This window comes from Parus major, chromosome 3 (assembly GCF_001522545.3).
Source record: "Parus major isolate Abel chromosome 3, Parus_major1.1, whole genome shotgun sequence".
Taxonomy (NCBI): Eukaryota; Metazoa; Chordata; class Aves; order Passeriformes; family Paridae; genus Parus; species Parus major.
In genome coordinates this window covers 52634097-52648087 of record NC_031770.1, presented here as the reverse complement: position 1 = coordinate 52648087, position 13991 = coordinate 52634097, and the positions used below count along the sequence as shown (strand labels likewise).

Sequence of the window (13991 nt, the reverse complement as noted above, 5' to 3'; positions counted from 1 at the left end):
TGGCATTTCTTTATCTGGTATTCACATTCACAGAAATAGAAGTTTGTATCCTATTACTGCAAATTAAGTGGGCCAGTGTGTCTCCAGCCTGAATGAGAGCCTCCATGGGAGTAATACATGTTTGTATACAGTAACAAAATAATTCTTATTAGGTATCTCTTGTCTTATTTATTCTAATATGCTAAGCTGAAAGTCTTGCATGTAAATACTGGGATATTTACTTATTGTGTTGTTAATTTAGTTCTTGTCTTTATACCTTTCTGTCCTGAGAGGTGCAGGTGCTAAGTGGTTGTTCTGCCCTTTCTGCATTCCCTGTTTTACTGACTGCTCCCTCCCTTACATTGTCCTTCTTAGAAGTAGACAGTATTTCAATTTCCACTTTGTTTTCTATGTCCATCTCAGCAATTATACAGTCCCTTCAATAGCTGTCCTAAGTGCCACTAGCTGAACATTGTATGGGTGACCCCACAGTGGCCACCCTACTTCAGGTGGTGGCCTTGTGCTGGAAGTCAAAGCAGCTGTCCTGCCTTTGCAAAATAACATGGTAGAACTTCCTCGATCACACAAAAGGATTAGGGGTGCACAGTCTCCATGAGTCACACAAAGACAGTCCAGGCAATCCAATAAATATTATATAAATGTTTTCTTTTCTCAGTATCTGTGACTAATTTGAGGTTATTTTTCCTCAGGTGGACAAAAATATTCTTTAATGGTGTGTAACTCACACGGAGGTCATATGCATGGACTTGATGATTGGGATAAGAATAGTTGGGTATTTCAGATAGCAAAATAGTATCACTTCAGCAGTGAAGAGCCCAGTTGTACCATCTGTCTCGAATCCACCTTATAACTCAGCTTAATTACATTACTGCACAGCTATTATCACCTGGGAGATCGAAATAGATTTGAAGAGCTGATCTGTGCTTCTGCTGAAGTTTGGATTATTTTTAGTTCCTTGTGTTTGAAAAAAATAATTAGGGTTGAAATATTGTAGCTCTTAGAGAAATAATCATGTGTTTGGACAATACTCTCTGACACTCCTTGTGAATTTTAAGGTCTTTTCTGTTTACATTGCTGACAAAAATCAAGTTTTTCCTGTATCTCTTAGAGTGAAGTTCATCTCCTTCGAGAAGGCTTGCACAAATTTTGTGCTGCAGTCAAGTTCTATCTAAGACTTGTTTGGTGGACCTTTACTGTGATTTCAGCTAAATCAGATTCAAGCTAAATTGTAGTCTGACCTGTAAAATCATGAAGAGAGTCACTGATCAGCTTCTGATTATAAAATGTTCACCACAAATGCTAGTGATGATATCCAGAAACCTGGAATAATGTTACTTAATTGTTGTGCTGTATGAGTTTGAATATCTGATGAGCAAAAAAATTATCTGTCACCTTGGTATATTTGAGATAGACAGTGTATTCGATATGGGCAGATCCTATGTGTGGTCGTGAGACACCATTATTTTTCTGGCACTTCTCAGAATAGACTCCAGAGTCTAAGTGAGGAACTTGTGTTACCTCCTTCCTCTTGTTAACTAGCACAGGTTTATGTAACAGAATTTATGTTATATTTTTAAGAGTTATCTTTTAAAATTTCCTAGTAGAGTTTTTCTTCTTTCTTGAATAATTTTTGTGATTAATATGTGTATGTAAAGTTATAAAATTATATTTCACTATTACATGAACACTTGATCAGGAATTTCTAGCCATCAAATTGGGATGATTGAGTATAAGGGAGAGTGTGTCTGTCATGGTCAGTTTACTGCTTTTTCCAGCAATACATTGCCCTGGAGGTATTCTGAACAAGATTCCATTTACAAGGTGGGAATATAGTATAGGAATTCCTAAGTAGCTGCTGTTAGAAAGTAGAGTAGAGCTATTTGATTCTGAGTTGGAATGATTTTCAGCAGTGTCTATTTTTAACCTGTCTCCTCTGTTTTGTTTTGTTGTTGAGTTTTTTTCCTCTAATTTTGTTGGAGTTTTTTTAGGGGGTGATATTGGGTATTTTTTTTTTATATAATCACTTGGTGCTCCTTCAGTTTGGATATTTTTAAAAGGAAGAGAGTCAAGAAAACCCACAGATTCTCTTACAAGGTTTCTATATCTTGCATCCAATATTTTTCTCTATTTTTAGCCAGGTTAAAAAAAGATAGTAAGTATTTTTAATATGCTTTATGATTGGGGTGTTTCGGTATGATTTTTTCTTCCCCATAATCTCTAACAAAGGTGTGCATGGACTCTGAATTCATATAGCACTGATGGGGCATTGGTGGATGTCAGTGAGTGTTATTTTTTTCTTAAAGCATGAGGTTCATTTACAATGGGCTTCTCATACTCAGTCTAGAAGGGAATGTAAATGTGGAGGTTTTTGAAATGATCCTGATTTATACCATCTGTAATGTAATTTTGTCAGATGTTAGTTAAATGAGCATTAGACTCATGTACTTTTAAGTTAATGTAGACTAAATACCAGAGATTTTAAATCTACTGCTTTTTTAATTTTCTTGTGGGAAAATACTCCGCTGTAGATGCTCAAACCCAAGGAACTTCCAGCTCAGCAGAGTTATTGCATGTGTCTTATTTTAACAGGAATGAACCTTTCCTAAGGGTTCTCATCAGATTTTCTAGAAAGAGGAGGAACTATAATTGTTCTTGGTGTTTTGATCTTACAGCAAAATGGTTGTTCATCTTTAGCTAGAATAGTTGTCTTTGCTTTCTTTATTATGGTGTTTTATCTGTATGGAAACTACAATGAAGTGAAACCTTTTTCTTACAAAGGAAGGAGATGAAAGTACTATTTTATCCTTTGCTCATCTTTATCAACATTCAGCTTTGATTTATTTTTATTTCACTTGGACTTGCCCTTGCGTTTATAGGGAGTATGTATGGGAAATTAAACAGACATATCTAGCAGCCTAAGTACAGGATGACCATTGACAAGAGACAGTGGTAGTAATGTGCATCCTATAAAGGAATTTGCCTCAATGGAGCTGAGTGTGGCATAACTTCAAAATTATATTCCTGTGGAAACAGCTGTCTTTTCTGTGAAAGAGCTTTTGGGACTTGAGAATCCTTGTGAAGGGAAGGAAGTCAAAAGGACACCACAGATCTTCTCACTGTCACACTGTTGTCTGCAAGATGAGAGAAGAGCAGACCTCTGCCAATTTCCCTTCCAAGAACATAATAGTGTGCAACTATCTTGTGCATATGGGTGATTAAATCTTAATTTTTCATGCCTTAATTATTTTCTTTCACATTATAACCGGCTATTTTCTTTAATGGCCTTTGAAGGAATAGTTAACAGACTTACTTAACTGAGAACAAGTAGCTGGATACCAACATCTTCTCATCCATGTTAGATTCATATCACCTGTTATTTTTCTCACATGCAGCTTTCTGTTCTGGCCTGTCAAATTTGCTGCCCAAACATATGGACAGGATATACTTTGGATGATGCTAATTTCCATTGGTGTGGGTTGTTTTTAATATCCCCACAGAGAACTGTGGCTCTCTGAAGTCACAATTAAATGTGGTAAGTCCAAAGTGAAAAGTGTAATTCCTTTAGAGCTGTGAGCCACTTCATTCATTCTTGTTTGGTACCTATGAAGAGTCTTTGGCATATTTTTCTCTAAAATAGGCAATAATGTAACACATTTTGTGTTCTGTGAACAAATAAAATGGTTATGTGGCAAATCCTTGGGACTAATAGCCATTGAAGAGAGTGTATTTCTTGAAATGAAGTGTATCACTTAGGGAATGTAAGGAGACTTGTAAAGCTTTAGAGCCTTTCCGAGTCCTCATTTTGTCACTTTACTATCAAGGCCCCTAAATGTATTCAGTGAGATGTTGACAGTCTAGGTATTTTTAAGATAGCATCTTACATTAAAGACATTCCTTCCTCAAAGCAGTTCTCAAAATACTTTATTTTGCCATTGTCTATTTGTCAAAATCATTTCCTCAAGTTTTTAAAGATCAGACTGGTATCCATTGGGGATTGGATGCTAACGTATGATACCTTTCAAAAATAGGTACATGTGGTGGGTTGGATGCCAACCTGAAGATACCTTTTAAAAATAGCTATGTTTGTCATTCATCTGCAAAGTAAATACACAAAACTTGCTGGGGAGCATCAACATTCTTCCCAGTGGGTGAGCAACTGCACTGTTACTTGCAGAGGCTACCAGCCACTCACAGAGCTCACACAGAATGAGTAACCTCTGGGAGAATGAATGCTTCCCCTGCATGTACTCAGAGGGTTGCTGCTGTTGTCCAGCTCCTTCCTGGACATTTCTCTTTCTGCAGCTGCACAGGTGATCCGAGTCTTTGTCAGCCTGGTGTGTACCCTGAGCATTATGAAAACAAACACCAAGGAGAAAGGGGGGAAAAAATTAGAGCAAGCACATCCAAAAAAACTGCACAGAGCTTCTAATGTATCCCTCCATTGTACTTTACTTCAGGTTAAAAACCTGAGGTGTTTGAGTTGGAATTTGCAATAGAATTTCACATGAAAGCCACAGAGAAGTCTGTGGTCAGAGGAAGGTACAGGGCTGGACCTGGACCTTTCATCTTCGTTAAGGTCAGCACTTTCTTGCTGGTCCAGCCTTACCTCGGATTTAATTTAGGACAAGGCTAAGTCTTCAGGTGACATGCTTAGCTTATTGACAGTGCTGTACCATGAAATCAGATTGTAAGCTTAAAAAAATTAAAAAAAATTAAAAAAAATAAAAATTGAAGCTCCTTTTCAAAGAGCAGAACAAATGAGATGACAGCAGGTGCAGAATAATACACTTGTTTCAATGAAAATGTAGGATCCTGGGATAAAGGATGTACAAGTGGCAGTGGAAAGTTGTGCTGGTGGCAGCAGCCAAACCCCCGGGGGCTGTGAGCAGGTGCCATGCCCTTGGCGCAGGGCACCACTGACCAAAGCTTATCCCAAGGCAGGGATAGGGATATTACATGACCTCTGTCCCTCAGATAGCTGGAGGCTGCTTCAGCCCTTCTAGGGGGATAGCTCACTTTCATTGTTTAGACTAGAGAAGCATGAAGAATTTGGGTGGTGTTTTCTGTCTCCCAGAACTCATTTGCCATTCCTCTACTCCCACTGTAACCTGCAGCCCCTATTGCGAGTTGGCAGTTTTTCTAAAGAAACATAGATGCCATTATAGATTTGCCATTCTGTAGGTGCAACACAGTGTTTGTTATTAATAATAGTAGTTTCTTCTTAGTAATAATAATTCTTTGATGGGTATCATACCTTGAAAAGTGACAGCTCCATATGCAAATGAGGCACTTCCATCCAGTTGTAATGTCACTGGAAACAAAAAGTCAGAGCTCTGCAGGTGTGGGAGAGATAGGGAGTGTATCATCAGAGAATGCAATAGAAGACAAGGAGGATAGGAAAGATGGGTGTTGCCAACTCACTGTCTACTGCATCTGCTGCTTTTTTGTCTGGTGTTACTAGTAGGAGAAATGCTTGCTTGGTGCTCTTTGTGTGATTGAATTAGTTTGAATGGAGAGAATTATCCTGACATTATTGTAATGGCACAAAATAAAGGTCATAAGAGAAGGTGAAAGTAAGAACAATTGCTAACAATCTGCAGCATGAGAAATTAGGGGAGAGAAAACTCAGATAACCTTCATTTAAAAAATATTAACATTTAAAAGACAGTTAAATGTTGCATTGAATTAAACATATGCAGTACCATTTAGAACTAAATATTGGTTATTGGTAAAGTATAGTGAGAAGCAATAATTCGTTAACTACAACTCTACTGCTTATTCTGGGTGCTTGTTCCAACTTTCAAATTATATTTTAGTTACAGAAACCCACTTCAGTTGACTAACTTCAGTTAGTTAACTAGTGAATGTACAAAGCTGGCACAGGCTCCTCTAGGATTGATGGGGATGTGTATTCCTGCACATACCCATGTTATATGTATGTAATGTATATACACTTGTATATATGTGTAGCTGTATCTCTCTGTACAGTGGAAGGAGAAGTACTGAAATACAGTAGCATGTAAAGATGGTCATTGTTTTCTTTGGTTCTTGTACATGTGTTCCATTTGTGCTCCCTACTGCACACACATATTTTCCTTTGATAAATATAGGCACAGATTTTTTCGGCTCTGTGTCCATTAATAAACTGTAATGTGTGCCAGTATGTTGCACCTACTTTATGCACATATTTATCCATACTTTAACCATGAGTGAAGATCAATGTATTTATTAGGGAGTTGCATAACAGGACTACTTGATCAAGCAAATAGATGATGCTCTGTGATTCCAGGTAGATTGTCCAGTCCCTTTTGTCAATGCTTTCTTTCAACCTTTATATGTTCCTTTAAAAAGTTGAGCACTTTCCTAAAAGCGTAGGATCGAAGGAAGCCTTTGGATAGACTGAGTCCTGTACTCTGCTACTGTAGGCAGTAGCTTAATCTCCTTCCTTATTCTGTCCTAGGAACAGTTAGGTCTTGTGCTGTCACTGCTTGGAGGGTGGACCTATTTCAGTTACAATAGCATTAGAAATGTAGTATGATTTATCTGGGGAGGGAAAGGCCAGCCATTCCACATGGAGTTATAATGCATCACATCCTGTGCACCCTGCAAAGATGTCAGCTTCACTTGTAATTGCAGAAATGCTCATGGCAGATACAGGAACATGGCTCTTCAGGTGTTGCAGATCGTGCTGTAATCAAACATTGGCATGGAGTATTCTCTGCTCTCTGTTGCTGTGGCAGTCCATGTGCAAGCACATCTCCATAGCATATGTGAAAATGAATGCTGGAGAAGACCTCTATCTTTAGAGCATATGCCTCTCCCCAGAAAAATGGATTGAGGATCAGAAATTTAAAAAAATGAGTCACTGTGACTCACTACAGTATATCCATAATAAAATCTATCTAAATTTGGTAAGGAGCTCTAGGAACTAATTGCCCTAGTTACTTACCCCTTATATTTTTTTGTATATATTTCTCCCTTGCTTCTCTGGCAATTATGTACTGTATGTACAGAAATAAGATTTCAGTAATGACACTTGTGTGGTATTCTAGATTAAGGAGTTTTGCTCTTGCAAAACTGATTTGCGTCATATTTTCAATTATCTCCTTCAAAAACCATATTGAAATAAGGAATAACAAAAGCTCTCCGAATGCTTTGGATTTTAGTGGTCTTGTGTTATTTTAGAAAATGTGAAAAAATTATTAGAAGTGTCAATAGCATGTAGTATATTTAGATTACTAAGCCTGGTTTCTGTTGGGAAGAGATCAGTTACTGTAAATCACACACTTGCTACTCCAAAACTGCAGTTACTCAAGATTTCTTGTCTAAAATCTTAAGTAGATAATAACATTGTTAGCAGCATTAAAGTATGCAATAAATTCTTGGGTAGAGTTTAGCACATGTAGGATTAATTAAATTTAATTCCTGAACATCAAGTTGCCAGTTAAGCCAGAGATGTTGAAGGTCCTGAATGATGAACTTTTTAAACAATTTTTTCTACCACTATTCATTGTATAAAAAGGACCTCAAAGAAAACACAGGACTGACTCAAAAGCTCACAGCTTTGTGGAAAGCATCTTAGTTAGGGGCAAATTGTTGGCCTTTACATTGTACTTAATATCTCAGGCCAAATTTTATTAATGAGAGATCATACCCTGTTTGAGACAGTGTTTTAGAAGCTGATTAATACCTGTGTTACATTTTTTTTTTTTTTTAAGAGTAGAACGACCACAATTTGTATTTTTTATAGAATTAAAAAAACCCACAACCAACCAACAAATAAACAAAAATAATTTGACAATCTAGAAAGTCTGTGTGGACCCCAAACGTTCCAGAGACGGCTTAATTTTGTGTACCAACATTCTCTCTTTTGAGTACAAGATAAAACAGTTCAGACCTTCAGTACCTGAGTGAAGATGCTAAGTAGAAAACAGAGGACCATAAAGGCAGAAGTAAAAATGAGTCCTGTGTGAGTTGAAGCTGTTAGTGAAAGTAATGATATCTTTGCATTTATGGGTTAGCAGTAAAATTCCTCTTTGTAGAGGGGTAATTCAAGCTTATGTGTTATTTAAGTGGGCTATCAATAGGACATGTTTTCATATACTTTACATTTGAACCAACATAAAAGCCAAAAGTCATCTTAATACTAAGGGCAATCCTTCCTTTTTTTATCTCTTCTTCAGCGTGTTAAGTGTCTAAAATGAAATTGGAAATACTCAAAGCAGTTGTGGACTCAGCACCTGAACTCAGATGTTAAGTGTAAATTACGGCAGCGTCTTTAAAATTACTTTGTAAAATAACATTTACTCTGTGTTTAAATGAGTTGAATTTTCAAATTACAAATTTGCTTCCATATGAAGTTATTATCAGAAGGCATAGAAAAATCATTGTCCTGCTTTCATTTCTGATTATAGAGCAAGGAGTTTATTTCAGAAGTTACTAATTTGAATCTAATTGAGATGGATGGATGGCTCTAGTTAATCTTGTTTACTTTTAAATGTACTCTTGGATGTTTTATCAAATCTAAACAAAAGACAGGTTTTATAGAATCTGAATTAAAATTTTGAACTTTTAACAAGATTCCTATTTAAAATAGAAAAGAAACAAAACTCAACAAAGTAACTGTTGTCACTTTGCCTGTAATTGCTATTATAAAGTCAACTTGTGTGTCTGATCTGTAAAATTGTGTGTTTATCTCAAATCCTTGCCAGACTAAACAGGGAAATTTTAAGTTAAGTAGTAGCATTTTTTATGGTGTTTGCTAAAGCATTCATGTTACTTGAACAACTAGTTCTCTTTTTTTTGTTTTCCCCTAAATTTTGTCTAGAAATTTATTCTGTTATGATGGAGAATCCATTTGGCATGATCTGTGAAACATGAGTAGTGTCTAAGTGTTTAAAGATCAGTGTTTTAGTGGTGATAAGTACCTTCCACTCATTAATGGTCATCATTAGCCTTAGCAGCTCCCAGCTTTTAAAGATGAAGATTTTTTCAATGTTATCTTTGAGTTTTTCTTTACGTCTTTCATAATACTCTTAGGTATTTCTGGCAAATACACTCATGTCATTGTTGCATTTTACCTCAGGATGAATGTAATTATGGCTCTGTGCATTGGATTTATACCAAAATGAAAACAAAATTTTGACAAATCTGTGCTACTTTTGTTTAGATGGAAGGGACAGAGTGAAACCTCCAACCAAATGCATCTGCTTGCATTGCTATAATGGAATATTTTACTAACTGCTCTTCCAACCTGAGAATTCTTTTAAAAAGCTGAGTGTGATATAATCCATCTAGGGGCATTGTATAATTTGCCCAACTGGAAACAGGACTGGTGACTTAGAGTGCAGCTGCAAGGTTTTATTAAGTAGAAGCCAGTGTTTTTCTGCAAAATCTCAAATGGGATTCTTCTCAGCTGTGTAACAACAGTGTGTTTTGTCATATTTGCTTCTCCCCATAATCTTTGCATATGAATGAAGAAATGGTTTTCCTGTGGTTGTTTAAAGGTTCTAGGGCTGATGCTTCAGGCTGGTGAGCTCCACTGATTACAGTTTAACATTCTTAAGTTGTGACCTTGACGCTCTGAATAAGTGTAGCACTCACTAAATAAGTGTAAGATCATCCCTCAGCTGTCAAGTTTAGGTTTAAGGTATGCATATTTATATCCTACTCCTGATTTCCTTGTGGAGCAGGAAGGGTCTGTCTACTTAGAGCTCATCTTAGGACTGGAATCTTTAGGAGGATCAGTCCATCTCTCTAAACAGCAAAACATATTTCAGGAAAATTTTGCCTTTGCTTTTAGATGATTAATTATCCATTTAGTTTTATGAAAAAGTGTCATTACAGCTGGATGTTTATTAAGTAGTTGAAATGACACTCTACTAATTGAGTATTTAATATATGTTTACTTTGTTTGCATACTCTAGTCTCAATAAAATAGCTGGGGGGGAATTTACTTGTGTATGAATGTAAGTGTCCCATATATATCTGCATGTTTTTGAAATAAAACTAATTGGGAAAAGAACTTTTTTAAGGAAAAGTCACTAACAGAAGGTAAATTGTTCTACTGCTAATTTTTGCTTCAGGCACTCGGATGACATGCTTTTTTCAGTTTTATACTGAGATCTCGAGACATACTGTGTTTGTTAAATTGGTATTAATTAAAAATGAGAAAGCAATTTGGTAGGTTTAGACTTGATTAGATTTTCCACAAAAGCTCAGATAGCTCTGTTGTGGAGAGAAGAATCCAAAGCTGCTTTGTATTCCTTCTGCACTCAGTAGCAGAGCAACTTCTCTATGAAATTTCTATTTTTTAATAATTTGAGACTCTCAGGTTGTTTTGAATCTGAGTATTTGAATTGTGTGCAGAGCATGCCACTTTATTTGAAGTCAGCAAGAGGTAATGATTTGACGAAGATTCTGACAGTCTCTGGGATTAAATTGGGGGAATCATTTGAGGGACTGTTGGATAATGTGTGCAGGGCTTCCTGTTTGCAGCTTCTATAATGGAGTCCTGTGCTCCAGTGTTCCCTGTGATTTTATTGAAAGTGCTCAGTGCCTTCCAAAAAGGCCTGACGGTGAGAGATTGTGCATTTCCTGACAACCATGACAAAATGATACCAGCTGTTCTCAAGAGGAGCCTAATGCTGGGCTGAAAATTGCTATTTTGTGCATCTTTAGGGTTTAAATGCGATGATATTTATTTGGCAGTGTTGTTTTACTGGTTCTTGTTAAATAGCTGTTAGCCCAACACGCAGTTTTGGTAATGCTGTTTTTGTTTGTAATCTTTTAAGGTTGTGCTGGTGAGATGGAATGAACCATTCCAGAAATTAGCAACCTGCGATGCAGATGGAGGAATATTTGTTTGGATACAGTATGAAGGCAGATGGTCTGTGGAGCTTGTGAACGATCGTGGGGCACAGGTTGGTATGCATGTTTTCTTTGCAGTCAAGAGTGATCAGGTCCTTAGAGGCCAAATGAAGAGGACAAGGAATGGTACTTTATACCTTTCAAAAAGCACAGGAGAAAACGAAACATTTCTTTATTGAAAGGAATATGGAAGAATTGTCACAAAGACACCTGGCAAGCAGAGTGCTTTCTCCAGTAGGCCTTACATCAGAGCTTCAGCTGGGCTAATAATTGGCCTATCTCGTTCTGTGCACTGCTGCCTTTTATTAAAACAGTAAGAAAGTCCTACGTGGCCCATATATAAATTTCTTGTCTTTGATATGTTAAGGTAAGCGACTTTACATGGAGCCATGATGGAACTCAGGCACTTATCTCCTATAGAGATGGATTTGTGCTGGTCGGTTCAGTCAGCGGACAAAGACACTGGTCTTCAGAAATAAACTTGGAGAGTCAAATCACCTGTGGCATATGGACTCCAGATGACCAACAGGTAATGAAAATGGGGCATTTAGGGGTGTCAGTTGGGTTGCATGGGTATGCTATAGAATACACCTCTTAAAAAGTTGCCAAGTGAAATGGTCACTTGGTAAGATCAGTTTCCATCAAAACTGCTGCTCCCACTGATAATGAAAATTGAATTAATCCTGTTGTGCTTATTAGGCGAATATAATAGTGCAGCAAGTTCCCTGTCATCACTTTCCACCCTGATTCACACACAGTCTTATTCAAAGTTAGTTGTTTGAGACAGGAATCTGTTAATTGTACCCTTAATTTGTTGTTACAGCTATCTTATAAATGAATTTTCCCAGATATACAGCTTGGACTATTAAACATCTGACTGGTCATTTCTGTGTTGATTTGTCCAGTCTTCCCTTGCAGCAGAAGCAGTTCCAGCAGTTCCTGTGGTTATATCTTGCATTCACATAAGAAAATGTATGTAATTGAGTGTTGAAGAGATGTCTCAACTTTATGCAAATAAAATTTAAAAGAATAAATTTTGCCGAGCTTTGAAAAAGCCAGTTAAAAAAATCTTCTTTACCATTTTTCTAAAGAATTTTGTGATAGTGGACACAGCACCATTTACAGCCTGGCTGGAGCTGGGGTGCTGGTTTCATTTGCAGGATTTACATTGGTTCCTTGCCTTTCACTACTGAACTAATATAAATAGTGCAAAGAGGAACCCTGTTAGGATCACAGCTGGATTGTTTTCCTTCCTTCATTTTATACCGCCATGGAAAGATTGGATAAAGGCTCAAGGTACCACTGAATTCAGAATACTATAAATTCGTCCAAGGTAGAGTTATTTTGGGAGTTGCTAGTGGAATATAATAGCACCAATAATATACATTTCTGCAGCAGCATCTAATAATTTTAGAGTACTCTGCAAAGAATAATGAATTAATAATTGCAGCACTGCTTTTTAAAGCCAGGGAGTCTGCCTGCCTCTTTTTTGAATCTAGGGAAATGTAAATCTTGACAATAAATAATTTACTTGAGATCAAGAGGAAGAGACAAGCAGCAGAAGTAGGAAGGGAAGCTAAGATCTAATAGCTCTCAGTGCTATGTTTTTAACATGAGGCTACCCCACTTGTGTGATGCTCAGTTGTTGCTACTGTATTTGGAAATATCTTCACTTGAGTGTTTAATTTGGAGTGGCTGACTGCCTTTAATTCAGTTTAGCCAATATGTTTGTACTTTCTAATCTGGATGCTCCATAAGTGGTTATTCCAGGAAACAAACACTTGTTCAGAGTCCAGATAAATGCTTTTGAACATAATGGCCAATTCCAGCTATGTAAAAATGACTTGCTTGACTTACAGACTCTGCTACTGACAAACTCACTGAAACAGAGACCCAAACCAGCCACAAGCTTGATGTTACTCTGCACAGCTCTCTCTAACTGTGTGGTTTGCAGGGGTTTGCATGTTAAGTGATGATGGATCTTTGTACTATTCTCCAGAGCTGGTGAAAAGAAGTGATCTTCTGAAATATATTTAGATGTACTTGCCTCTGGAGGCACGAGGAAATATGAATCACAGAAGTGCTGGGTGAGAGACTATGCTCAGTTCAAACTAAAAATAGCAATATGGGGGGAAGGACGTTGCATACATTACATAAATAAGTGTTTATGGAAATGGATACCCTTACTAGCTTATTGCCTTACCTCAATTTTCTCCTGATTGCTATATGTGCAAATGAGAACAGAATACTATTCTAGTCTAGAGTAGCTTCAGCATCTTCCCTATTGCTGCTTAATGTACTCTGCTTGTCAGTACAGTCACTGAAAGATAAATGTTGACATTTAAATTTAGATTTTCCTACTGTTCTTTTTGTTACCCCTCTGGCACCATGAAGGTTGCTAGTGAAAGTATTCCTGGAAAGTATTACACTCCATGGTCCCATGACCTTTAACACTATTTTCTTCAAAATCTACATTTCCAGGGGGATTGTATTGTTCAGAATCCATTTTCTGTTGTCCTGATAGAAATTTGCTCAGTATAGTCTGTCTGTCTCTCAGGCTGCTGTCTCTCTGTCTGACACTGAGTGCCATGCTTGTGTTAAACTTGGATGGATGGGATTGCTCAGGAGTAGGATTTTCCTTGCAGCTTTTAAATGTTTTTTTTTCGTGGCTACAAGAGATTGTAGAAGTCATGTGGAGTATTTTTCTGGTGAGCAGGCTCACCTATGATCATGTAGGGATGAAAAGTATATTTGAAATGAAAAATAAATTTTAAATATCAGAGAATACTGTTTCCTGTCTTGAGACAGTTCTGCAGCATTGTCTCATGCTTACTTTCAAGGAGGGAATGTATATACCAAGCAGATTGAGGACTTTATTAGTGAGAAATACTTGACTTTTGTCTAACCAAAGAGTTTATTTATAATTATAGAAGCAATGTCAATAAGTAATTGAGGATTTTTCCTAAACCCACAAGCCATACAATACACTGTCCAGTGCTTTATCTCCCTCTGTTTGCTGAGCTTGCAGAGACATTTTTCTGTCAACTCCTGCTGCCTTCAGGCCACCCTTTCCCTCTCCTTCTCCTTATATTTTACCCATTAAAGAGATTATCTCTCTTCAT

At 37.1% G+C, this 13991-nt stretch overlaps 1 protein-coding gene across 1 annotated transcript in view; it reads left to right on the top strand.

Annotated features, from left to right (window-relative positions):
- Positions 1-13991, top strand: part of TULP4 (TUB like protein 4) — a 149143-nt gene that overhangs the window by 84510 nt on the left and 50642 nt on the right. Inside the window, exons 3-4 of the mRNA XM_033512920.1 lie at positions 10794-10922; positions 11237-11398. Of these exons, the coding sequence (XP_033368811.1) occupies positions 10794-10922; positions 11237-11398 (291 nt within the window). The remainder of the gene's footprint in view (positions 1-10793; positions 10923-11236; positions 11399-13991) is intronic.